This window comes from Chaetodon auriga, chromosome 6, assembly GCF_051107435.1.
Source record: "Chaetodon auriga isolate fChaAug3 chromosome 6, fChaAug3.hap1, whole genome shotgun sequence".
Classification (NCBI taxonomy): Eukaryota; Metazoa; Chordata; class Actinopteri; order Chaetodontiformes; family Chaetodontidae; genus Chaetodon; species Chaetodon auriga.
In genome coordinates this window covers 8,876,435-8,904,432 of record NC_135079.1, presented here as the reverse complement: position 1 = coordinate 8,904,432, position 27,998 = coordinate 8,876,435, and the positions used below count along the sequence as shown (strand labels likewise).

At 44.2% G+C, this 27,998-nt stretch overlaps 2 protein-coding genes across 2 annotated transcripts; one reads left to right on the top strand and one right to left on the bottom strand.

The window, feature by feature from the left end:
* Positions 1-509: 509 nt before the first annotated feature.
* Positions 510-4,944, top strand: ucmab (upper zone of growth plate and cartilage matrix associated b). Its single transcript, XM_076732961.1, has 5 exons — positions 510-620; positions 776-838; positions 929-1,024; positions 4,075-4,173; positions 4,268-4,944. Exons 1-5 carry the CDS (start codon positions 563-565, stop codon positions 4,363-4,365), a joined length of 414 nt encoding a protein of 137 aa, XP_076589076.1. The 5' UTR covers positions 510-562; the 3' UTR covers positions 4,366-4,944.
* Positions 4,938-27,664, bottom strand: camk1db (calcium/calmodulin-dependent protein kinase 1Db). The gene is made up of 11 exons (XM_076732960.1): positions 27,096-27,664; positions 17,307-17,438; positions 16,025-16,099; positions 12,964-13,102; positions 12,464-12,590; positions 12,163-12,238; positions 10,471-10,583; positions 9,211-9,289; positions 8,391-8,478; positions 8,068-8,230; positions 4,938-6,932 (listed from the first exon to the last, which is right to left on the bottom strand). The coding sequence occupies exons 1-11, from the start codon at positions 27,188-27,190 to the stop codon at positions 6,781-6,783; spliced, it is 1,239 nt and encodes a 412-aa protein (XP_076589075.1). The 5' UTR covers positions 27,191-27,664; the 3' UTR covers positions 4,938-6,780.
* Positions 27,665-27,998: the final 334 nt, after the last annotated feature.

The following is a 27,998-nucleotide window of genomic DNA, read 5'->3' as shown; positions in this document are numbered from 1 at the left end:
TCCGGCTGGACTTTATGCAGAAGCAGAGAGAGCGGCCTTGTTGAGGGGCCTCATTCAGCTGCATCTGCAAAGGAGAAATTTGGCAAGAAAAACCTGCAGCTCCAGTTCTGGGCTTCGGTTGTTTTCTGGCACTTTTCTCCAGAAACATCAGTGTTTTTGTTGTCTGTCATCCATCTTTTCTCTGATATGTGCAGGTGTTACCCAGGCAAGTGGTGTATGTCCACTATTTCTATAGTGAGCCCTTTGAGTTTTCTCCTCTATGACTGAAAAAACCGACCCTCACAGGCCCATGATATGAACTGAAGTCCAATGAAAGATAAGTGGTATGAGGTGCATAATAACTATCATCCTCAACACCTTCCTGTCACTTTGAAACCCTCTCTGCTGTCTGTTGGATTCAGCCTCTTATCAGATCTGCACAGCCACTCCCTCCCTCTCCTTTGACAAGCAGTCAATATTCCTCCAGACTCCCACCCCACCTCTCACATACGTCTTAGTCACCTCTCCCTCCTGGTCTGCCTCACTGCTCGTATCTCTCAACGATCCAGACCCAGAGCTGAAGATGGCCTGGACGTATGCATCCCTCCTGGCTCTCCTCGCTGTGCTTCTTGCACTTTTCTGTGAGTCTGATGCAGGGGAATTTATAACAGGAGTGTCTTTGGAGGGTGCAGAGTGATGATAGTGCTTTGTTTTCTTTGCATTTCATGGGGAGGTAAGCATGGGAGCCAACACTCTGTTCTAATTTAGAGCCTTCATGTTTTGTCCTCTGACCCAGTGTCTCCAGAGGCCGACTCTGCAGCTGTGCCCAGCAGCACAGGCAGCGCCAAAGATCCACAAGGTGAGGAGCTGCATCGGCTGCATCTCTTCCACGTGCGCTCTCTTCATCCCTTTATGTTGTGAGCTGAACTTGCTCCTGCTTCCACTGCAGGTCCGCTGAAGAGGATCTTCATGAAGGAGGCCGATGCCTCAAACTTCTTCAGGAGACGCAGCAGACGGGGCGTGAAGTCCCAGGATGAGATTAACGGTGAGTTCACTCGGGGTTTGTTTGAGTTTGAACTGAGGTCTGGTCAGCCAAGGTGGGGTTTGTTTGTGTTAATTGCTGGGATCTGTTTCTTATTGTACAAGACAGTTTGGCAGCAGAATTATTCTCACACTAGTTTCTTCACTGTTGTTTCATGATGGAAATTATTATGCTGTACACTGTTGATCACCAGATGTTAGTTGACCTCTGAGTCAAGAGGTTTTGATCCCTCACGCTTGTCTTTAAAACTTTATGGTGTGCAAAAACTTGTTAAGCAATTCAAAACATGAAAGCAAATCAGCAAAAGAGCTGAGATAAATCCAGCAAAAGTTTAAATACTTGAGGAATTTCCTAGAAATGTGTGTAACTCTCTCCAAGAAAGATAGGATACAACAGACTGCTGCACTCAAGTCAGCAAAGGGACATTTGGTTGGAGAAAAGTTTATTAGATGTGATTGGCCTGAATGAAACACCCCTTTTCTAGCACAACAGGCTCTCAATAAAGAAAAACATTGGACAATACACCAGACATCGATAAAGCATTGATCAATAAGCTAAGAAGTACTGCTGCCAAAGGTTTGTTGAGCACTTGAATTCTACATGAAATGATAGAGATAAGATTTGTTCTTGTTTCCATCCGGAGCATAAAAAGACACTTTACTGTGGTGGAAACAGCTTGTTCTTTTTGGCTCTTTGTATTGACAGGGAGCAAACATGTTAATGACAGCCTGGGGGGGGGTTTATGACCGTGGCGACCAGCAGCCGTTAACAGTTTTCTGATCCAGGCCTGACCAGAGACCAGACTCAGACCTGTCTGGTCACACTCTGCTGGAGGCTGCAGCAGGAGTCACAGGGCAGCATGGAGCTCGCACACACTCACCTCAGAGTACATCAGTGGATGTTTTCCTCACAAGTGTTGTGAAAATTCACATACTGTACAATGTTTGACATTCTCGAGTGATTTAACGGCACCGTTACGCACAGCTCTGCCAACAGGAAGGTGAGAGCCCACACTGAGACTGCTGCCGCTCTGAAATGGAGTTGTGTAACACGCTGTGGGTCTGTGTGTGTGTGTAACAACAACAAGACACTGTGTGGATGAAATGAACACAAAGCAGTAAAACAGTGAAAAGACTGAGATGGACAAGCGAGTGGGTGAGCGGTCGGGAGCTGAATGTGGAATGTGTCGACACACGGCAGAGAGAGGTCAGAGAAAAACCAAGTGAAAGAAGTGAGACCGATAAATTGTGCTCACTTTGAAAAGCCTCTCCTGCTGTGAAATGACACAAAAGCGCAACATCTCACTCGCAGGTCAATGAAATTTGGAAAAGAAAATATGTGATAGATGTATTAGCTGTTTCTGTAGGCGGATAAGCTGATGCACAGGTTTTTAGGCAAACACGCAGACATCAGACCTTGAACGAACGCTGCTGTTTGAGGTCTCTGAGGAAGAAGCAGGTCTGCTGTGGTGCATCGGGTGAAGGAAATGATGGATGATTAACCTGCTGTGCACTGCTCGAAAGGGATAGCAAAGCAAAAAAACAGCAGGTAGTTCCTCTCGATACGCACCCTATCAAATGTGCTTACATCTCTGCAGCTCATCTGTAAATCACAAACCTTGTAATTTAAAACTAAGTGACTCGAGTTCCAGCTCGTGTTCAGGCCTGTGCTGGGAATCCTGGTGAAAGTTCAAAGGTCATGACCTGACGTTGGAAAGGTTAGCATGGCTATCCCAAACCTTTCCTATCTCAGCTAATGGCTCTGTCTAAAGTTACTGCAGTCTGTGTATGAGTTTCACTGACGCTAGCTTGCCCACACGACACAGACGAGCGCTTTAATGTGTTCTGGTCTTCTTCAAATGTCCAGTCCGGTCATGGGATCCCTGCTGTCTGAAATCCTTGGCTTCACTACTCTCTATCTGTAATAGAACCATCTTAGAAACAGATCCAAATCAGACTGCTGAAGTCTCATATTAGCTTCTACTGAATTTAGGAATGTGTTTTTGGATGGAACCAGGAGTGCAGATATTGTCCTCCTTTACTTATACTTATTACTTATAATTGTATTATTATATAGATCCAGTCACTTCAATGTATGTGTGGACTTACTGGTTTTGTATAAAGACAGACTTGAAATGATTGATTTCTACTCATATATATCTTTCTGGATGAAGTAAAAACAGGGAAACATGACTCATTAGACTTCTTACCATCACTTGGGGGTCCAGGTTTTGTGTTTTTGTGTACAAGCAGCTTCTGTGAATCACAGCTTCACCACAAACACCAGCTTTATGGAGGTCACAGAAAGCAGCTTTTGCTCAGACACAGTGATTCAGATCTGTGGTATTTTTTGAGGTTGTGTTGAGTGTTTGTGTGTCTATACTTGCAGGCGAGCTTTGAACTGAAACCGTGGCTCCTTTAAGTTGATGCGGTTTATCTCCAGACGGCCATACTGATGGTCTTCTAAAGCTTTCGGTAGAGCATATTAAGAGTTAACTTGTTCTCAACTGATGTGTTTGAGTGCAGGTCAGAGATGACTGGCAGAAAAACAGAGGATCCAGAGTCCAAAACACTATTGAGGAAAAGTCTGATGTAGTTCTCCAAAGACTGAACTGCATGTTGTATAACTTTATGTTATTCTTATGGGAGCAGTTGTTATTTTTATGTCATGTTTTCATCTTTTTAAAACATGTTTTGGTGTAACTTTTTCTCCTTTTTTTAGTTTTATACACAGCTCTTGTCCAATAAAAAGTGGTGTGTCATTAGTGCTCAAACAAACTAAGAAATGCAAAAACGAACAAATAGAAGAATCCATTGTGCTTTTGTGATGAGACCATAAAATTATCCAAATCAGTGACTTTCGTACAGCTGATACACCAACTCCTGGTGTCTCAGGGTATTTTAGTTTAAAGTCAGTCTCTTTCTCAAACAGCTGTGTTATGTGCTGTCTATGTGTCATCATCAGCTGCTTGATATGACAATAAACAACTGAATCAAAGATGTTTATCATCGCACACTCATTTAATTCATCATCATCCCGTTCTGTGCTTGCAGCTGAGCAAAGGCAGATTCTGGCTGCAGACGAGCGAAAGAGAGAGTTTCACGAGGAGAAGAGGAACGAGTTTGAGAGCTACGCTGAAGAGGAGCACGATGGTATGCAAACACCGATATCCGATGAAGCTGAGTGGGGTGAGTTCATTCACTCAAACCGGCTCATTCATCCACTAAAACTGTCTTTATCTGCCAGAACAAGACGAGAGGACCAGAGAGAGCACCGAGCAGTGGAGGGAGTTTCACTACGACGGGATGCATCCTCCCCAAGAGTACAACCGTCACTCCATCTGAGGCCGAGAGGAGGGAGGTGACGCTGCAAGCTGACCTTTAAGGAAACACACTGAGGCTTTTCTCCTCAGACCCTGACAGCGATGCACGAGAGACATCAGGCACAGAATGAGATGTTTAGACATCTCAACTTGTTTTAAATGCGTATGTTGTTGACACTGGCTTTATTTGTTTGGAAGATCCCACCACTGTTTGTGTAAAAGTAATGATAGGAAACTTTCTCAACTTTAATTATTACAGAAGTAATCAGTTCAAAATCATGCTTAGAACTAAATTCTCTAAAGTTAGGAAATGTCCTGAATTATCGAGCTGTTAGAACGATGTTGGGTTCAGGGTCCCCTGGGTTTAACAGATGTGCAATGATTTTATAACACATGACCAGAAGCAAAAGTGTGAATATACTGTATTTACTCATATATCCTATACTTACTGTATTTTAACTCACTTGTGATTACTTAAATCTTCTAGCATGATTATTTAACAATCTGTATTCAGTAGCATCTTTTCACTGTAAGAAATGTGTATAAACTGTAAGTAACTTGCCATTTACTCCCTTTTAAAGAAGCGACAACATGTGCAAACAATCCTCTTTTTTAATACACGAATCTCTACAACTCCAAAGCACATTTCTGCAACAATATGTAATACATGCATGCCGAGGGGCTTCCAATGCTTCATATTTAGATTTCTGTTAATCTTATTGGGGGCAAAAATATAGGGAAGACAAAAATAAACACTCAAGACCCAAGCTAACTGTTGTCATTGAGATTTGTATTTACAGTAAGTAAAGGCTCAAAGTCAATAATCACCACAACATTTTTAGATAATTCAAGATGGCAAAGCCCCCCACATCGGGCAACTTCTGTTAGAGTGTTCATTTTTTCCCCCCCCCATTCATGTTGAGCGATTGAAAATGAAATAGAAGTACCACAGAGAAAATACAAAGACAGATCCCTTCTCTTCTCTGTGAGACAGTCCGTAGAGAGCGAGCGGGAAAGAGAAGGAGAGAGAGTCTTTCTGCTAAATTCAACAGGCTGGTATGAAAGCACAGTGATTAAACACAGAGTGAGTGAGCTGTTTTCAGACCAGCCGCTTCGTGAGCGGAAGCAGAGCACGATAATACAACTACTGAACTGCATGCTACTGATTTGACGATTCTGCGATGGGAGCAACCGAGATGCATCGGCATTCATTTCTTACTGCAGACATGAATGCACACTTCACTGATAAATGCTTACTTTAAAGCCAAATATGATTAAAGGTTTTTAAAGGGAAAACAATCCAATCAGTATGAGTTTTATTACTCATACAGACAATAAAGATGGATTTAAAGAAGGAAAGCATGTGTCAAACTCTCCCAATGGCACATTAGAATAACATGCAGCATTTGGAGGTTTTACTTTTGAACTATTTCGCCCTCAGCAGTGTGTGATCACTCTGAGAGGGGGTTTGGTTAGCTTCATGTTGGAGCACATCCCTGAGAAGTGGTCACACAGCAACAACACGTGGTCGCCCTCCTGTGGTCGAGGAGGACTTCACAGTCACATCAAAATGAATCAATCAATTAAAACAGCAATTAACAACTATTAGATACTGTTCCTGTACCGTTCAATAACTTCTCGATTCAATCTAGTAACACATTTACACATTTCCGCGTGTGATATTCTTACAAAAAAAAGTCTGAATATATTGTAAGAAAATAAATAATCCAATACATTAGTGCAATGCACCGGCCCACTCAGCGATCACAGCCGTGATTGAAGCGCACTGTCCAGCTCGTGTTTCACGCACACTTTAAAGCAAAGAGATAACACATACTGTCACACTGTCGGGCGTTATTACCCTGGCGAGCCATTGGAGCAAATACCACAGCGAATTAACAAGAGCTGTCAAAACGACAGAGAAAAGAAGTTCAGAGTGCAGATGATGCCACAATTATTTACTTGAAGCTTAAATTTCACTTGCATAACATGACTCCACTCAACGGCTCCAGGCAGGATATTTACACAAGGCATACAGCGGAGCGTGCTCGTCTCCAGACGCTCACAGTCCAAAGTGATAGCAGCTTCCATAAAGAGTTCCCTTTAGTGTGGCACTTCCAGACCCAGCTGCTTCGTTGTCTGCCAGGCCACCATGGTCCAGGCTGAACATGGCTTCCACAACTTCTGGTGAGCATCTTCCCCTCTGTACTTCCGGGTCTGTATGACAGTGGGAGAGGGAGCAGCGCGGTGCCGTGCTGAGCCGTGGTAAATGGAGCTGAGCCAACGCTCCTTAATTTCCTCCCGTGGTTTGGCAGAAACAGATGGGAGGTTGCGGGATGGGCAAACTGGGCGACGACGTCGAATCAGAGGACTGGGATGGTTTTATCCCATCTCAAAGCTCTGTGGTCTCCCAGCTCACCTCCCGCGGAACCTGGCGTCATTTAGTCCCAGTGTGGATGACCGTAACCGTGGAGGGTCGTGGCCGCGAGGGCTCGGCCACCACCGATGGCTCCTCTCGTACCGGAGACTGGACATCAGAGTCCTGATTGTACACTTTCACAGCAGAGGGCAAAGGAGCTATTGGGGGGCCTGTGGGAGATAACACAGTTTCAGTAAAGATTTGCATGTCATTAAGTAAGTTTAGGAGAAATAGAAGTTAAACTGACAATCCAGCCCCCTCAGGCCATCATTGACTGTGTAGGGGTGAGACAGGATCCAGGGTTTGAACTATTCCTGTCACTTTTCACGTGAACATGCGAGTCCAACATTATGAATGTGTTCCAGGAGAGGAGTGTCTGAAAACATGCATCCATATTTAAATGATATCACGCCTCACCACCGCTCTCTATGACAGCCCTAAGGCCATCCCTCAACACTTTACGAACTATGAAAAACAGGCCAAAAATAAATGCTATCATTTAAATAAATTTTAAAAAAAAAGAATAATTTCCCTGAAACAGCACTCATTTTTAGCCAATGTTACTCAAACAAGAGTGAATAATGCAATTTTCAGCCTTGGATTAACACTCCTTTGACGCTCGAGTGAGTATCAGACTCGGGTCTGACTCAATAAACTACAGCGGCCTTGTCCATCGTAATGAGTGAACATGTGTGACTCAGTTACGTGTTTTTTAATAGGTTCCGGCCAACAATGGAAGTCTGTCACACAGAGGATGTTTGTCTTGTATGTCTTTATTTCTACTTTCATCTTTATTATCACATGGGTTTTATTCTCCATCTTATTTTCCATTTATTTATCTGTTTTTATGTCCTTCCTCTGTAAAGCACTCACTTGGTGCATGTGATTTCCTTCTTGTCAAGCCCTTTGAGCTGCGATTCCTGTATGAAAGCTGCTATACAAATAGTTTATTATCATTATACTTTGGCACTACAAAGGAAGGTAATGAACATACTGAGAGTGCAGATAATAGTGATTTTAATCTGCTCATTAGTTTTCTGCCTGGCTGCATAAGTGCACAAAGTCAACATGAATTATATAAAACAAAGAAAAACTGAATATGGCACCAGAAACATCATGACCATGTGGCTTGTGTCAAACTGTTCAGGCTGTTTAATTGAAATTTGCACCTCAAGAGCTTTTGAAACAGTTGCCAATTAGCTGAATGAAGACGGAGATGGAGTGAACGGAGCTCGGGGGGGGGGGGCACGTTAGTAGAAGCTGGACAGGTTTGCATGCACAGAGAGCATGTGAAGTGTCACTCACAGTCCTTCAGGGAGAGCGGGGTGCAGTCCACAGACTGGCTCTTGGCTGGAGCGCGGCTCTGAGGGCTGGACACAGAGTTGGAGTTGTGAATGTTGCTGCCAAAGCTGGTGCCCAGCTGCAGGCGCCTCATGTGGCGGATCACAGCCGTCGCATTAAAGGCTTGCTGTGAAGACAGGGTGTAAACCAAAGTGAAACCAGAGGCAGATCCCAGGAGAAACGCAAACCACTGTGTGTTTCTGCTCTTCAAAAAGATGGAGAATACTGTGTGTGCACCTGTTAACTAATAAGTGAGAACTGAGAGAGGTGAAGTCTCGTGTGCTCACCCTCCATTTGCTTTTGGCGAAGTTTTTCCGCATCTGTCGACTGACTGATTCATGTATGTTCTTGCAGAGAGCAGTGTCTCCTGCAATCCTGAAAATTAAAGTCAAGTCCTTTTAGATCATGTAAATTACAATTCACACGTACAAACACAACATCACCCAACCCATTTATATCTGAGCGTGTAATACCTTGGGAATTGTCCTCATGCTGCCTTCTATTTGCTCGGATCACTTATTTATTTATCTTTGATCGATGGGTTGATGTTTTTTGCAGGCGCTCGCACACTGTATCACTTTCTGTCACATTCATCATAATATCTCTGTATGAAACCTTGTCAATGAAAGCCATTTTTCTCTGTTATGATAACTGTTACCGGTGTCACAAACCACATATTTGAATCAGAGCGACCACCTGCCCAGGACCCAACAGGCCCATTACCGGCTAACAGACCTATTCATATTGGCCACCTCAGCTGGAGACAGCAGCCCACGCTAGCTCGCTCTCGTTAGCTCCCGCTCAGGCCTGGGAAGACATCCTAATTGTTCATTAAAGCTTCCACATTCTTCAAGCATCCTTCAAGACGCCAGCCACTAATTGGCAGCCATTTATTCAGCAGATTTCTCTCCGAGGGCTGGCGGTGCCGAGCAGAGGTAGGTTCGCGGCTCGGAGCCATGGCGACAGATGACCGTGGGAGGACATGCTCTCCATGACAAATGCGTAAGCCTGGCAATCTGCGTCATACTGCTGTTTAATCGCACCGAGATGTGTGGTTCCCTGTGATTGTCTGGTTGAGGCGCAGTGTGGCGGCGGTTAGTTTCTCACCAAGGGTGCTGAAGAGCCTGGTCACATGTGAATCTCTTCTCCGGGTCCTTCTCCATTAGGCAGCTGATGAAGTCTTTGGCTGTGAAGGGAATTGAAAAGGTCAAGAACACATCCAGCTGAGAACATGTTCTCCCGCAGCGAAGGACTTTAATCTTTTTTCTGGTCCTGCAATTTCTTAAAAAAAATTGCTAATTCCTGGAAAGAGCTATTTGGTAATTAATTAATTACAGAGAAAATAGAGACAAGGCAGGACACATACTAAATGCCAGATCCCATATTTCAGTTTTTAAGGTGGAACTAAGAATTGTTACAGTAGGCTGATTTCCAGAAGAGTTTCCATGAAAAGACAGTTATCTTTCAAGACTGGAAAAAAATGACAGAGATCTATTTAAAGACAAGAAAATATGAAGGTAATATCAGAAAGACTTTCTGAGTTATGCTTTAATTGTTAACTGAAAAACTACCAATAACATATTGTCCTTTTGAGGATCCTTCCAAGAAATTCTTTGGACCAGGACAACCAACAAAAGGCAGCAAAGGGTTATCAGCTGCATCATGAATCTAACTGAACACATGAAAAATGGCGCACTTAAATCATTTTAGAAATTTAAAGCTCAACAGTCAACAGAGTCAACAGTGTGACTGTTTACTTCTGATTAACGTGAGCTAGCTAACTCTGCTAGCCTTAACCTGCTCACTACTGTTATAAGAGTTTATGTAGTGATGCTACAGCAGCATGCAGAACATGGATGGCTAACATCACCTGAACTGAGGGGTTTATTTTATGTTATGCTATGTTAGCTGCTTGTAGGTAGCTAACTGAAAGCACTGGTGCTCAGTATAAGGTAGCTAAAAATCATCCTATTTATCATCTTTGTACTTTAAGCCTGCATTCACCACTACTGTAACACACAAGCTCTCTCTCTCTCTCTCTCTCTCTCTCTCTCTCTCTCTCTCTCACACACACACACACACACACACACACACACACACCACTGACCAATCACTGCTCTGGAAATAACAAGCCCACCTCATTATCATATATTCATTAAGAAAATGTAAAATGTGTTGTATTGAGAATATAAGGATAAAACAAAGGATTAAATGAGTGCCAAGACCCCAAAACAGTGAAACTAGGAAGTTGTTTGTTAGAAAAACTTTGGGTAACTAAAATAAAGTGTTATCATTTATTTGAAAAAAAAAAAACAAACACACAGGGTACACACACACACACACACAAACAAATACGTCATAGCTCACCGGAGTCTGATATGTCATCCCAGTAGGGTGCGTCAAACTCATAGTCTGCCTTGAGAATCTGCTCAAAGAGCTTCGAATCATTCTCGTCATAGAAAGGAGGGTAACCGCAAAGCCTGAGAAGATGAAGATGGATGATTACACAACAACAGTCTGTGTGAGTGCTGCCATCCAGCCGATGCTAGAAACTTTAACCCAAATCTAAAAGGATTTGCTGTGGCCTAATCTCATTCAGTGGTGGTTTGATTTTTCATATAGCATGCAACAGCAGACGGTTCAGAGGGATTATAGACATTACATGAATACTACAAGGGCAAAAATGGGATAAAAACAGCCCATTTTCATATGATATGGAAAAAGACGGACACGCAATCTGCAAATCTACAACATAAATTCATGAGGTTATGTGAGCCATAATCTTGATTATGAAAGAGTATAAATGAGTCTATAACAAAAACCATGCAGAAGCCTCATTTGTGACTGCATTAGAAACTCTTTCATCTAATTACCTTAAAATTCATCACACCTAACGAATGGATAACAACACCAGGGATTTTCTCTCTGCTAACGAGCGACACCACTTAATTAGTTTGGCAGCTTTCCACTGAAAGCTTTACAGGCTCTGTCAAATAGGAACAGTAGCTGTCAGCATCTCTCAGACTTGACTCTCCAACAGCTAAACTCAACTAAAAAAAACTCAACAGCTAAACACGTTATCTTCTATATGAATCTTACTGATGTTTTTATGTATTTTACTCTTTAAGCCTATGGTGTGGCTCTGGGGATGCTTATGTCGGTCCAGACTGAAATATCTCAACAACAACTGGACGAATCCCATTACATTTTTGGCCCCCAGAGGATGAATCCTACTGAATTTGATGATTGTTTGACCGTTCATCAAGATACCATGAGATTTAGTTTTGTTTTTTAACCTATCTTGAAATTTGGAACAGGTATTCATGTTCCCCTCAACTAATGCTAACTAAGCTAAACTAAAGACATTCCCATCAGCCTTAGCTGTGTTAAGCGATAGTTATCAAATGTTAGCATGCTAACACACCAAGCTAAAGCTCCAAATCCACACTACATAATAACGCTATACAGTATACATAATAAGCATCGTGGTATAGTGTTTTAGCAGTTAGTATACAAAAATATCAGATACATTTAACCATTTTATACAAACAGGAAATGATGCAATATGTGCGATGTCAGCTGATAATAAACTCTGACTTTGTAATGTCACTGCCAACTAAACTTCACAAATAGACATAAAAATACTTTCATACTACAAATGCACTTATAATCAGTATGTAGTATGAGTTTGGGACAAGATGATGGCACCTGCTCAACATCAACATGTTAGCATTGTTATCATGAGTATGTTAGCATGCTAGCGATTTAGCTTACTTCAAAGCAGCTACTGTCTCACAGAACAGCTAGCATGGCCGTGGGCTCATTTATTGTTCGATTCTGATCTTGTTATTTGTTTTAGGTTGATGTTTGTTGGCCAGGACACTCTTGACGAAGGCATCTTTAATCTGTGTGAGTGAGGTTTCTTGGTGGTTTCTGATCTGAATGAGGACTTCCTGTTTAAATGAAGCTTTAGAAAATACATTTAAAAGATCAAGCTATTAAACACACAAAATAAGCTTAACTTAATGACCTTGTTTATATTCAAAAGTGAGCACTTACAGAATATAAGCGATGACCCCAATAGACCAGCAGTCCACAGCTTTGCTGTAGGGCTTCTGTGCTAAAACCTCAGGAGCTGGAAGAATGAAATTATTTTTTTAATATTCATCTGGTGGAACAATGCAGTTTTCGACCCTTCACCATGAAACAGAGGCTGGAGAAGAACGTGAATGTCTGCCTGTAGCAGATGGCTAAAGTTATCCTGTGGCTGCTGGCAGATTAGATTAGATCATGTTTAGCCAACTAGTGGATCTAATTATCCCAGAGGAAGTTTCCACCAGAGCTCAGAGGTCATCCTCACCCACGTATCCTGGAGTCCCACAGGCGGTGGCCATCACGTCACCGGTTCCCTCCATCTTTGACAAGCCAAAGTCACTGATCATGATCTTTGATTCATCACAGGGACTGAAATACAGCAGGTTCTCAGGCTGGAAACGAAAGGATAGAGCCAAAATGTGTGTTCATATGACCTCCTGTACTGTCTGTGTATATTAATTCCAGTCGTCCAGACAGTAAGATATCAGACAAAACATGAAACGAAATCCCCTGGATTTGTTATTCAAGAGTTAAGAAGAGTTTTACAGCTCATCCTAGAGGCTTCATCAGTTTTACTGAGAAGGAAAATCTCTGACATTTAACCTCTGTGGGTGATCCCCTGCAAGCGCTCATGCAATAGCCCCCACATGCGTTAAATAGCAGGGATTTCCCCTCTCAGTAAGACTAAAGAGGTCTCTTCAACAACAGAGGCTGATGATGCTGTAAGGAACTGTTTCTGACTGTGAATAGTTAATACTGCTGTACCTTCAGGTCTCTGTGCACTATGCCCATGGAGTGCAGATAGTTGACCGCATCCAGAACCTGCCGAATGAGCCGACTGGCATCCATCTCTGTGTAAAAGCCTTTCTCCACGATGCGGTCAAACAGCTCACCCCCAGACACCCTGTCAGCACACACACGGTCATTGTAATATCAGCATCTAATCACAAGTGACAGATTCAATGTAAGAACAAATTGGTGATTGGCTGATGAGTATTTGTCATGTGTAGATGTCAGGTTAACCTACATGGGCTGACCAGAAATGTAATTGTCATTTTAAGGCTGTAGTTAAAATCAGTCAGTGCTGCTAACACACTTTATTTTTCCTAATGCATCTTTCCAGTATTTCTCATATGTCACTGCGATTTTTGAGACTTTTTCACGTTATGTAACTTTGCAGTATTTGCAGCTCATGTACCAGCAGTTCTTCTCAGCTACCTAAAATTGCAATGACACAACAAGTGACTCATATTAAGTTGAGCATCAATCATGAGTATGTGCCGGCTTTCAGACGACTGGCAATGAATGTTTTTATAAGTGAGACTTCAAAGCAACATTATGCACCTTGCAGAGGTACAATGAGGGCAGATAATCGCCGTCTAAATTGCGGGTGCATTAGTCACAAACACTGTGAAATTAAGTGGAGAGGGGAAAGGCCTCTGAAATCATGAAGACAAGCGTCTCTCACAGGAAAACGGTATGGCTCAGAGGAACAGTTGTCACACGTACACCTCCACAAACACTGACTGAAATACATTAAGTAGATATTTGCAAAGATAAATAACACAAAAATGACCATTAAGTTGAATCAACAGCTAAGAGTTTACAGGAAATTACACACTCCCTTTCTTACCAAGAATCAGATGAGAAGATTGATACCTCTCTCATGCTTATATGATCAATAAATTCCTCTGTGCTTAAATAAAAACCCTTTATCAGTGTGTATAATCAGTGCCAAAACCAAAGTGTCAGAACAGATTGTGGTTTTCACAGACAATTCTCTATATTTGATGTTACTGTCAGCAGAAATAGGTTTATTAGGGCTGGAAAAAACAGACATTGCGATATGAAAAAATACAGGAAGTGTTTTCAGCAGATGACCTGAAAAGCTCTATTTAGAAATCATTGTAAAACCATTAGGGTGATTTTGTAGGACAGTGCATCTACACAGAAAACCAAAAGCAGGCTCTCAAGACAAGCGTGGCTGCAGCTGAAAATGCTAATATTTCTGAGCTGGAACTCTGCATCGTCTCCATGTTTCAAGAGGTGGCTCAATGAATTGATTTCTATAGTGAAGATGGAACAAGTTCATTTAAGCAAAAGGAGGTCAGAAAACCATTTCCTGAAGGCGTGGGAACTGTTTTTGACACTCTGATCAGACCTAACCCCACCTATGAGTGCTTTTCTTTCCTCTCGGCAGAAAGGGTAGATTCCTTTTGTGCTAATTTTGCTGCTGATTGGGGGCTTTGGACTACTTTGAGAGACCTGGATGTAAATCCCCTGTTTTTCTTTCTGCTATTTTGTGTAATGGTACTTGGTGCTTTATGTTTATTGTGTGTATTTGTTTGTATTGAAATAAGCTGAAAAAGGCAGCCTCTGGGTGTGTGTATTCTCGTCATAAGCAGCTTCTCATCTTGGTGTTGGTTAAAAGTTAAAAATGTATGTTTTAAATCAATATAAAAGAGTGTCTCTCTAGCCAAACTGTTGCAACGCATGCCAAATGGTCACACGGTCAAAACCAGTCCGATTCCAGCCGGCGACTTTGTTGCATGTCTACCCCTCTCTACCTCTCCCTCTCCACTGTCACTGTCTAATAAAAGGTATAAAATGCCAAAAAAAAACAAAAAAAAAAACTGATCTTACTGATCAAAATCTTTGTGACTCACTTGAATGTCACCCAATTATCCTCCCAATTCACGCCAAACAGATCATGTTTAAGGAGTTAATCTGCAGACTTGCTTCTGAGAAATGAGACCTCTCTATGGACATCACTTTTTGAGCCATGACAACACCCAACATGTGGCGTGCAACAGACTAGGCAAGCCTTGTTTTATGCCTGGCCGCTTGTTATGAATGCCTTTACTGTGTGGTACCACGCATTATAAAATGGCCAAGACTGCCTTACTTGCCATTGCGTCCTGTCAATGCTGAAATGATATATCCTGCAGCCCTGACATTTATATGTTCCTGGTGTCATAAAAATGCACAAGCACATATGTAATGTCTGGCTACATGGACAGGAAACTAAGTCACAGGTTTGGAAACAGGTTCAAAATCTTTTGCAGTGGATGGAATGTTTCTTCATGCAGACAGTTTTGAGAGTCTGTGAGGATCCTGGAAATACTTCCAGAACAGCTGTAAGGGATTTTAAACGACCTTCTGAGGTCAGTGGCGTTGCTAGGGTCTCTTCTTGTGGCTCCAAGCAAGAAATCCCTGGGGCCCCTGCCACACCCGTTCACACCGCAAAAATTTGGTTTTTGCACACATAAATGCACAATTTCTGGGACATTTGAGATGAATACTGAAAAAATAGATTAGTGGTTCGCAAAGTGAGGTCCAGGGACCAACAGAGGTCCCTGAAAGCCCAGGCCTATCAGCCTCGGCCACATGTAAATAAGTGGCCGAGGCCCCCCTAGTGGCTGGGGGCAAGCAACTGCCTGGCTTGCCTGTCCGCAAGCCCGGCCCCTGTCTGAGGTTAGGCTAGCCCAGCATATGACATCCCATAAAACCACAGCTTGTTTTTACACTTTAGTTTTTGTATGGAATAAACAAAAAAGGATAGGCTAGCTGTTTCGCCTTGTTTCCAGTCTTTACGCTAAGCTAAGCTAACTGACAGTGTTATACCTATATGAGTGGTATCAGTCTTCTCATCTGACCCTCAGATAAGCATGTTTCTCAACTCAATCATCTGCATACCTTTCTCATTTTCCAAGGACACTACAGACGCTTATTCAGGCAACAGACACATCACATTATCAAAATGACGTATCACATGGGAGACAAAGAGCTGACCCTAACAAGCGATGTGGTGGGTTGATGTACTTACAGCTGCATTATGAGGTACAGGTGGTTTGAGCTCTCGTAGATGTCCTCCAGAGCCACGATATTCTCATGCTTTATCCTGGAGAGGAAGAGCAGAAAATTCACTTTGTGTGCTGTCAGCCTGTGTTCATTTCAGCACAGGCCACTAATGTGGAGCAATTAGCCTTTTCTTTTGTTAAAATGATGCCCTGCCAACGGACAACAGAACGTTTTTTGCTTTCTGTGGCAGCACTTTGCCTGTATTTAGACCGTGTGTGTGTGTGTAGACATGTGTATGTTCACGCTTGTCAAAAATGAACCCGGCAGACGCGTATGCTTCACACGAGGGAGAAAACCTTTTGTGTGAGACGGAGAGCAGGGGGATTCTTCGAGGATGCTAATCAGTGAGTCATGAAGCGGCAAACCCCATAAGCAGGAGCACCTGAAGAAAATAATATAGGATGGATCACGACGCCGGGAGCCTGTGTCCAGGCAACCAACCAGCAAGGCTTTAATATTAAAAAGAAAACCTCTGCAAGGAGAAATGCATATGACAGCGTGCTCACAAGGGCAGGTGGCTGAAAAGGAAAAGGTGGGGGAGGAGGAGAAGGAGGAGGAGGCGGGGAGAGTCTCAAAGGAGCAAACAACCTTCACAACTTCCTCTCTAAGTCCAGCACGAAAATGAGGTTCAGTTTGAGAGCTGTTAGACAAACAAAGCCAAGAAAGGAGTATGAAGAGAGGGAGAAAAATGGGTGAGAAATCAAGACAAGGAGGGAGAGAGAGAGAGAGAGAGAGAGAGAGAGAGAGAGAGAGAGAGAGAGAGAGAGAGAGAGGAAGTCAAAGGATAGCAACTGTAACCAGGCAACGACACCCAACAGCTGGCATGATCACTTCAAGAGTGACTGATAACTGAGCTCCTCTGGGGAATTATTACCCATCAGGCCCTGGAGGAGGATGGAGTGTCACCTGGTGTCAGTGCAATCCTATCATACCCTCTGTGTGTGTGTGTGTGTGTGTGTGTGTGTGTGTGTGTGTGTGTGTGTGTGTGTGTGTGTGTGTGTGTGTGTGCGTGTGTGTATGTGCTAAGTCCCAAAATGGTGGATAAGATGGGATTCGACAAGGAAGTCACTTAAGTCTGACAATGACTGTTAAATAAACTGAGCCGGCGTCCCAACTCTGAGTCATTACTCTGAGTGGAGAGAGACACGCAGACGCTTCCCCGGAGGACGCCGCGAGCTGGTGACCCCTTCTTGAAGTGGCGTCCTTCTTCTGCAAACTCCCCCACGGCCTCGTCATGCAGCACCTACCTCCTCAGCACGGCGATTTCATTTTCAATGCTCGTCTCCTTCCCCTTCAGCGCTTTTTTCGGGATGCACTTGATTGCGACCATCTTTCCCGTGGCCTTCTCCTGAGCCATCACCACCTCTGAAAACGCGCCGCTGCGAGACAGAAAGAGGAACATGTTAGGCCCGCTTTATATGCGCTCGGGCAATATTGACACAGAAAGCCTATCGTGTGCGAGTGGACGGAGGGCACTCAGAGGCAGACAGGCCAGAGTACACAAACAGCATATTGTGAATATTTACTGAGAACTGGCAAAGTCCCGGACTATGGCCGACAGCCTTCTGTGTTGGCTTACGCTCAGTGCCCGTGTGCCGCCAAAAGCATGGCAAACACTTTTAAAACCTCTAAAAAACACCCATTTAGGACGGCAGATAGCGTGTCTTCCTCGGGCCATCTGCCTCCATACATGAGAGAGCCTTTAAAAACAAATAGGGAATTAAGGGAATATTTGCTCAAGCAATCTGTACCAGTTGCCATGATACCACAGTCAGTCAGTCCACCTTAATAAATCTCGCTGAGCAGGCAGCATGATTGCTTTCCTCCCCCCCTCTTCTTGTTTTCATCGCACACCTTCACAGGCACCTTCTCCCTCCGTGCGCCGTCAGCAGGGTTTGATGAGAAGATGTTAAAAAAAAAAAAAAAAAAGGGGGTGATTGTTGATTTGAACTCTGGGTCATGTTCACTGGACCAAAACCAGTGATATGATCTAAAGGACTACAATAATCCTCGATCCACTCATGAACGCGTGGCTTGGATGAAGGCAGTAAACTGAGCCTACAGTCCTGAGATTTTCTGTGTTTTTGCAGTACTGCTGTCCTACCCCGGTTCACTCTGCATCAACTCAAAGCCAGGTGTGGTTCTCCACCTATATTCTCCACTACAGCTCTCTTGGTTTTTGGCTACTTCATTTTTGCTGCTGTTTTGAAGCTAAATGAGTGGGCTGGCATGGCCGACACAACACTTGTACAGCAACAGGGCCTTTCAATGACATATCACATGTAATAGATTACATCTCAAAGGCACATTGCAGCCTTGGGAACAAGGTCAGTTTGTCCACACACACAGTTTATTCACTGAAAATCGCAGTCCAGTGGCTCTTGTTGGAGCGGATGCCAGAAGAAATCTCTTTCTTGCTCGCAGCCAAAAGCATCCAGAAGAAATATTCATCCTGTGCCATGAATCCATCTGTGATTTAGCCCAGTTCTAATGTACTAAAAGAGCAATCAACTTCTAACCCAGAAATTTTCATCATCTCTTTAGTAACCTTATGGGAAAAACAGGAATAATGGCCCAAACTGCCTCCTGCATTTGTTTCCTCCCTTTCTGACATGAGCTTTAATTGCTGGAATAAGTGTCTTACTGGATCGTTATCAGTTACACAAACGCAAAACTGGCATAGAGAGAAACACTTGAAGTGATCCACAAAAGGGAAGGCAGCCGGCATCAAAAGGTCCGTTAATGTTCTCAAAGTGTAATCAGTTCCTCCCAGCAGGCTCTAAACTCAGCAGCGCTCACTGCACTAAGTCCCACCGAGGCCATCAAATCCACGCTAATCCCTCACTCCACCATCGCACGGGGTGGGGGGCGGGGGGAGGGTAAGTCCGAGCCACATCAACACAGACTGCACAAACACACTACCTGGTCACAGAGCCCGGCCCCAGGTGTGATGAGGTGGAACACACTCGCTGCAAACAAACAGACGCGAGAGGCCTCAGAGCTTATGTCCTTCTGACTTTGACCTCATTCTGACACATGATGTGGGACAATATGCAGATTCAAGGGCTTGTGTAAGTGAGGGAGTTTGTGCACCACTCGCTGGCCTGTTACAGCACTATCTTCCCACCGCAGCTGTTGCCGTGAGGACAATGAGCATCATTTCTATTCAGCGCATGCGACCGGTTTCCACAGCTGTGTGGACATTAGGAGAAGTACAAAATTCCCCCATCAGCACGCCGAGCCTGTCGAGCCACTCTCTTGCAGCGTTTCAGAGCACGCTTTCTGCAGCAGGAGACACACAATGATGAAAACCACAGGAAACCCGTGAACTCACTGAGAGGGTGGTTAGAAAAGCATAGCGCCATTTCTGTCCCCCTGCTCACCACATTGACAAGCAGCGACATCACTTCCTGTGAATGACAACATGACAGAATCCAAGCCTGTGACTTTCCTCGCTCTGTCGGTGCATGAGGCACGACAAGCTGCGTTGCAAGCTCTGAGAGAATTCAGTCTATTCAGTCGTAATTCACAGGAAAGAAAAGGTGCGATGTCTGCTACAGACATGCATATGGTGATGCTTCTGCCCACATGCCGTGTCTACACATATATGCATACACACAAAGATACAGCAACCCGTCCACAACAACCACACAAAACTCTGAAACCATTTGTCGATCAAAAGAACATTAATCAGCAGCTATTTTGATAAGTGATTCATCGTTTCAGCTAAGCAAACATTTGCAGGTTCCAGCTCTTCAAATGTAAGAATCTTTCTTTGTCTTAAAGGACGGTAAATGAAATATATTTCAGGACTAATAAAGAAATCTGAAGACGGCACGTTAGGCTGCGAGGAGAATTCTTCACTGCGCTTTAATATTTCATTGGCGGAATCAAGACAATAATTAGCAGATTAATCAAAATAATGGTTAACTTATGAGACGACCAGCACACCAAATTCATGTCTGCTAATAATCCTAGATGTGATCTGGTGCAGCATTAAGTGATGAGAGAGAGCTCCATCTAAATTGGACTCTTTGCTGAAGCTCTTCTCAATCTATTACGCAAGATAAATATGTTTGTATAGCTGCAGAATGTTTCTGACCCGGTGTCACAGACTGCACAATCAAGTCAGCACGCTGACTCACTCGCTTGAATAATAATAGCTGAATTTTAAGTTCTTCCCGGAGCCACAGAGCTCCCTCTTCACGGCTCTTGGATGACAGAATGAGCTGCGTGTGTGACAGTCTGCAGTCACACACTACCACCACACGATGTACAGGACGGCCGAGCCAAACCGGCTGACTAATGTGAAATGTGAATGTGGGCTGCTCTCTGTGTGAAACCCGCGGCTGATGCTGCAGATGCAAAAGCGAACATCCATCCCGAGAACTTTTTCAGGCTGCGACCTCAGCTGGCCGTTCCTGCCGATTATGAAATCCAGGGCAGTATTGATGGAGGGAGTTGGTTTTGATGGAGGGAGGCTGGGGTCTCGACGACAAAGGCTGGCCTATTGACATTCACAGGCAGTGTTTTGTGGCGCTGCTGAGTAATCACTCTGAATCATCTTGTGTAAGATGCATTACAGAGGCCCGTTACGCAACATATGGGATGGAAAAGTCAGGACTTAATAATCCAGGTAGAGCTACCGCCGGTGTAACCTACTGTGCTCAAAGTCACGGCGCAATGACAGCTTTAACCAGAAATATGACAGGTGACGTAATCTATGCTGTCAGAAAATGCACAGAAAAGTCATGTACGGTGTTTGTGAAGGAATCATAACGAGGGGCAAGCCAACAGAGGTACAGAGTCAATCTAGAAGCAGACAGATACTGAACATTTGAGACCATCACTGATTCTCCTAATCATCAGATTGACCAATAAAGAGCCAGTATGCTACTAATACGTATGCTCATGGACAACGAGTTAATTCCAAACATGTGAACCTTAATATAAAGTGTTTTTATATTATAAGATATAGAGATATTTTTACAGTTACACAAAACACTTGTTATTTTTAACTTCACACCACCATCTGCTCAGCTGTGATATGCTACTCTGTCGACTCAGAGTTTTGTAAATTATAGTGTCCGCGGGACAAACTACCTGCTTCGAGCTTGCAGGCCGTACTCTCTGCAGTGTGCATTATTATTCTGGTCATACACCGGCCTCTCTGCTCTCGGATCAGGTTTATACGTTTGCTGTAAAGCTGCTGTAAATTATGAGGGCAATGGTCGAAGAAGTATTAAGATGCTTTAATTAAAAAGATGTACAACAATGTAAAAGTACTCCATTGTAGCTTGGCTAATGCCACATAATAAAACTTGATAATGACACATAATATATAATGTTGAGATATCAGCCAATTTATAATGTACAAACAAAAAAAGGTCTTACATACAAAACATTATTATCTGCAAAACATCTTAAGAAAAGTACTTATGTTTCAGTAATATTAGTGGTTCATTAGCAGTTAAACAGCATTTTAAAGCTGGAGCCGGTTGAGGTGGAACTAATTTTAAATACTTTACATTAAATTGGGTAGATTAATCTAGAATGTATCAGGTGTATCTTACTTTATAAACTGATGACATGCTTTAGATGTAAAAAATCTTAAATCTGTAAAGCATAGAGCTGAAACTATTTGTCAAATAATCGACGGGCAGAGGAATAGTTGGCCACTATTTTGATAACTGATTCATCATTTAAGTCATTTTTCACACAAAAATTCCACCTTTCTTTCAACTCAAAGACGTCCCAAGTCCATTTTCCGACATTTTATAGACTCAAAGATGAATCACTTAAAGAGATTTTTTTTTTTTTTTTTTTTTTTTGAAGCAGGGTTTTATGAGGTACTTATCCACAGTCAGCGTATTACCTGCAGTATATGGCAGGCAGCATGACCCCTGTCTGGAGAAGCAGCAGAAGTACCGGTGTAGGAAGCTAAGTATTGTAGTACTGTGGACGGGGTCAGCAGTAAAACACATTTTATCCACCTAAAAAAGGCCCAATATCAGACTAAGTGTACGCTACATTTAGAATATCTACACTGCTTTACGTTGCCGTCAGACAGCTCTTTCCTTTGGCACTATATTCCTCTCCACCGTAGCACTTCTGTATTCCTACCCATGCCGCGCACTGTGTTATGCTGCAGCTGTTTGGGTCAAAGTTTCAGCGGTTTATGGAAGACACTTCAAATGCAATAAGACTAAAATGAGTGATTATGACAACAATAACAAATCCTGTTGCCTGTGCAGGCACGAGGACGGCGTTATAATCCAGAGTGTAAAGAGGAGGAATTTATGCAGATGGAGGGGAAGGGTAAAGGTTGTTCGCTAAGTCCTTTAATTCACTCGTAGGTATTTAGGGCTATCTTACCTGCTGGGCGGGTTCAGCAGTGCTCCTCAGTAAGTGTCTATCTGACTTATTTGGGGGTGTTTTTCATAATCCTCTCTGGAGAAATGACCACTGCAAACGCAGAGTTGTCACAATGTTGTGTATGGAGCGTTGCTTATGACGGCAGGGTAAAGGGTGAAAATACACATAAACAGATACTGATTCTTCTCAGGTGGCTCTTTTTAGGTGGCTAATATGCGTTTTGTTGCCGACGCGGTCCACAGCAGTCCATTGCTCAGCTTCCCACACTGGTACTCCTGCAGCTTCTCCAAACTGGAGGCGTGCCGACCGCCATCTACTGTAGATAACAGAGTGACGATGGATAAGTAGCTCATACAAACCCACTTCAAAAAATCCAAATTTTCCCTTTGATTGAGAAAACTCAACGGCAGATTAATCGATAATGAGACTAATCCTCAGTAAGGCGTCTTGTAATTCTTTAAAACAAATGCTGTGGAGAACAAAGCACAAGTTGCATAAAATGGTAGCACTCAAAGTACTGCACAAATACCTCAAAATTGTATTTGAGTTACTCTCCACCACTGCACAGGGCCAGTGTGATTATTTCACGTGGTTTTCATCTGTGGCCCTTGGTGACAGACTAGCCAAAACTGGTTTTCTGTCCTTTCAGGTAGTAAACAGCATTGATCTGGTGCTGCAGAGTTAAATCTACTCCAATAATATGACTAGAATGAAATCCAGCAGCTCTCACAGTCCCAGCGACTGAATCTGGAAACCATTGAGGCTGCTTTCCAGGAATGTGCTCTTTGCGTTCGCCCCACCGCTGATCAAACAGAGAAAGATGGTCAGTTTACAGCCTGATAAGAGCTAATGCTGCTCATAAACAACTAAAAAGGAAAAATATGTATCGCTCGAGGGAAATGTTGGGCAGAAGCCTGTCTGAAGCCATAGAGCAGGCTGTCAGAGGGAAGCTGAATTATTTTAATAAGGGCGATTACCGCCTCCTGTGCTCTGATACAAGGCAGTTTGGTACACTTCAGCTCTCTGAGTGCAGAGGATAGCACACTGTGGCTCTGTCAGCATTCAATGTGGCGAGAGGGATATGAGTATAGATGGAAGCTCAGAAAATGACGGCACGTAAAACATACGACGCATGTTCTCTGTGAATTATTTCACTGCGCATCGTTACTGTCAATGACAACGTGTCTCCTCCCACAGTGAATGTAGCTGAGGATGGTAATGGTGGTGGTGGTGGTGGTGGTGGGGAGTGGCTGGTAGTGTCTTATTCAAAGAAAAGACTTCCATCATCCTAGTTGCCTAGCTGCCATTTTCACTCAACAAGTCTCTCCACAAGCTGTGTTTCAGAAAATGATCAATGCATGGAGGCAGCCACTTTAATGCATCAGGGACGGGGACGGCTTTGTCAGAGCCAGGGTCAGTTTAATATCAGCCGCAGAGGCCCGTTTATTCATTAACATCGGACTAAGGAAAGGTGATTTTCCTGTTTGTTGCAAAGGAGAGTTGTAAAGATGTGTCTCTACGCTCCGTTTGGTCCGGCTGTGGGAGCTAACTGAGGGCAACTTTAGCAAATCAAGCTTCAGAGAGCGGGATTCTGGAAATACATGACAAAGCACTTAGGAGGGATGCAGCTGGGAAGGAACATGACATTTAAATGACTAAATGTGCATTCTTCAAGTTATTCACCTGAGGGGAGCATGTCGTAGAGTCCAATTCATACTGGATGGAAATATCTGAGAGATTACGTGGATATACAACAACACACCAGGTGATATTCATTTTCCTAAATGAACACATAGCATGAAGTAACATCTCCGATAAGGATTTCTAACTCAATATCAGCATGGCGTTACGTCATCAGTGTCTCAGACAAAATTCTCAACACCTCCACTGTGAGTAACAAGTTGCTGCACATGTACAGCACAGACCCCACTGGGATCTCTGAAGGCGCTTGTGGTCGGGTTACTTAATTTGCTTCCACAGGAGTATCAGCAGCTTAAGGGTCTGAAATTAGCCGCAAGGCAAGTGGCGGTGAGGAAGGAGGACTGGCTTCAGTGGCGAAGATCTCATTAGCTCACAACAGCTACTGCAAGGAAAGACGTACGGCCTTACTGACACCACCGCAGGCTTCCTCCCTCCAAACTCCTATCAATATCTAATCAGTCAAACTGTCCACACACAGTCTGGCCTCCAGCTGTAGCTGAGATCAAATCTTCTATTTCTGTATGACGTTCACACTGATGTGCACTTTATCTTTAAATTTACACAGCCTACTGTTTCAGAGAGCCAAGTATCATCTGCCAGTTTAACTGAACAATAACATTGCCTGAACCACTGAGCCTCTCGCAGTCGTGTTTATCTCACAGGTGTGACTGCTGAGGTGTGCAGCAGCTTGCACCAAAGTAAAAGCAGCAATACCGCAATAGAAAAATACTGTTGCAAGTTAAAACGTAGAAGTATCAACAATTTAAAGCATCGCTTAAGTACACAACATGCTATTATTATTAACAACTTTATTGTTTTGGCTGGTGGAGGTGAAGCTTACTTTAATACTATAATTTCTGACAATACATCACGTTTTATTGTCAGATGCATGTTGTGGAGTAGAAATATATCATGAAAATACTCTGGAAAAGCATTTAAAATGTACTGAAGGACAGTACTTGAGTACGAGTACATCCACTGCCAGTATGTGGAGTAATGAATGAGGTCTGATCGGCACATTTACAGAGGGATGATCCCCCTACGGACCCTGATGGGGAAACCTGACAAGGACACTACAGTTCAAAGGTGGAGCAGCAGGAAGAGGAAGAGGAGGAGGATAATCTGCGTCTCGTCCTCTGACCAACAGTCCCTGCCCCCTTCATTTTTAATCCTCAAGCAAAGCTGAAGGGCTGCTGGGCTTTTCTGGCCCCGGCCGGCCTGTCGTGAACCCCGCTGCGCTGCGACAAGGCACTCACTGATTAAGACACACAGGAACTAGTAAATGGGACTTACTTCAAGTTAATCAGGACGAGTACAAGCTGTATTATGTGTAACAGAAGGGCTGAACTGTGACAAACCGGCCCCGGAGATGTGCATTGGGCTGTGGGCGAGGGACGTGTGTTCCTCCAACCTGGCCATTGTGTGGACAGTAAATCACGATGATTCACTGCCGTTATTCAGAGGCTCTTCACACATAAATGAAAGCCTTAGGGAAATCAGAACAGCCTCCAGGTAGGAGCGTCTGACTGTTTAGTGCACCAGCTGAAGTGTAGTGTGAAGTGAATCACCAGTCCGTATGACAATTTTATGATGCCGCTCCTCAGGAAAATCAGGTCTGCGGTCATGCCGAGCAGCAGCGTTTCGCTAAATGAGAAGATGATGAAGACAGCCGAGAAGATTACTCTAAGTTTAAACCAGATGAGGTTGTGAGTAACTGCAAACCGCGACGCGTCTGTTTTACCATCTATGACTGACCAGCTCCCCAGCAGAGCTGCAACCACGCTGACTAGAGGCCATTTCTGCTCAGCTTGACACCAGTTTGTGAGTCCAAATTAGAAAAACAAACACATTTCCCCGGGGAGACTCCTTCCTCCACACAGGCCTCAACACAAACATCACCGCAGTCAACTCCTCTCAGTCACTGGACGTTCTTGTCTTTAGGAGACAAAGACCAGCAGGAAAATGAGAAACACACTCTGTTAAATGTGTGATAGCATCAAGCTATCCATCACAACACCGCCTCAGACTTGGTCTGTCATAAAAGCTCAACCTCTCTTTGACCACTTTCCCTTTGGGTCTTCCATTCAGGGGAACACTTAGGCTCTCTTCCCGCAGCATAACTTATTCAAAGAAGAAAAGCCATGAAGTCAAGCAGCACTAACAGCGGACCAAAATAAACTCTGGAATTCGTCTGCGCTGCGGTCCAAGGCCAAGAGAGTCACTTCAACCAAAGTGGACCCTAAACCACGAGAACAAGCCAAAGGAAGCCGGGCTGCAGGACAGTTCTCACAAAGTCTCCACTGTGCAAACAAGTATCAGTCTGTAAAACCCAGACATAATGTTCCTCAGCTGAAATCTGCTCCACTGTTTGAAGAAGAGAGAGGCTGAGCATGAGAAAACAAAGTCATCACAGATGGTCGCTCAAATTTGGGAGCCCGTTTCATCATTTGTGTATGCAAATAGGCCCTGCTGTCTCTGTCAGAGTTGTTATGTTGGACAAAAAGAGCCCAAATAAATGGCGGCCCGCACGTACACGCTCCTCATCTGATCTGATCTGATCTGATCTGATCCGTGTGAGGCACAAAAACACGTTGCAGCACTTTCTGAATGAACTGTGACATAACGAGGGGGCATCACGCGTGTCTGACTTCACGCGCTGAGGTCTTATTTCCACTCCCTGAACAATTCACTGATGCTGGTCCTGACTGGATTTAAGAAATGTCTCTGTCAGGCGGCTCTAAGTTCAAAAGGCCCTGTCTGTCTGTCTGTCTGTCTCTGTCTGTCTGTCTGTCTGTCTGTCTGTCACGATTCTCTGTGAATTCGGCGAATATTCAACAGCTGTCAGTCGCTTTTCATTTCCGTTCAAACGCTACAATGTGCCATTGTTGTCTGACGCTCATTTACACAACTGGCTGCAAAGTTTCTCGTCGCCTGCGAGGCTGTGTTGTCTCGTTACTCACGTCCCAAGGACTTCCTTGAAGTCAAACATCTTCTTGATATCATCGACGTGCTTTTTCCAAGATCCATCGCTGGACTCGCCGTTTTCTTTCGCCATTTCGCACCGGGGTGGGAGGGCAGGGGAGGCGGGTGAGGGGAGGAAGAGAGGAGCCGCCGCCGGAGGATCACCACAGTCGTCTCACCAAGCCAGAAAAGAAAAGAAAAGTATTGCACTTCTGTATTTCGCCAAGGGCTTCCTGGCTATTTGTCAGCGCAGACTATCTCGCTTCCTCAGCCCATGCATGCAGCCAGGCGAGCCCAAGGAGGGGAGGGGAGGGGAGGGGGGGGGTATGTCCTACCCCGAGAGGTTATTTGACTAATCTGTTTGACGTAGCGGATCCCGACACTGAGCTTCCCCACTGTTCAGATCACTGTGACGGGGGAACACAGGCTCTCCTCCTCCTCCTCCACCTGCTCCTCCTCCTCCTCCTCACCGGGCGGGATTCAGTCAGTGTGAGGCGGCGATGCGGTGCGCTCCGGTCGGGCTGCTTGCAGGAGGATGACACTTCGGTCGCATCCAAGCCGCTGTGCCACCGAGTCACACCGAGCGCCCTGTGGTTGTTATAGCGATGGGAGGAGTGGGAGGCTGCTGCTCCCGCCTATCCATCTGACAGCCAGCACAACGAGCGATTTAAGTGTTCGCATTGCACCAAACCAGCGACCCGGTGCAAACTCCGCTGGGCTCCACGGTGTCAGGGTGTGTTTGTGCATGTTCACACTTCGGGCAAGTTTTGTGGTTGCTTGTTGCACAAACAGATGCTTTCGTTTCATGGGAAATTTAAGGGCAGGGGCGTAGCTGGGAGCAACGGGGGCCCCATGCACTGCAGGTGACCCTTGGCGCCCCCCTCCCTGTATGTTTTGTGTGT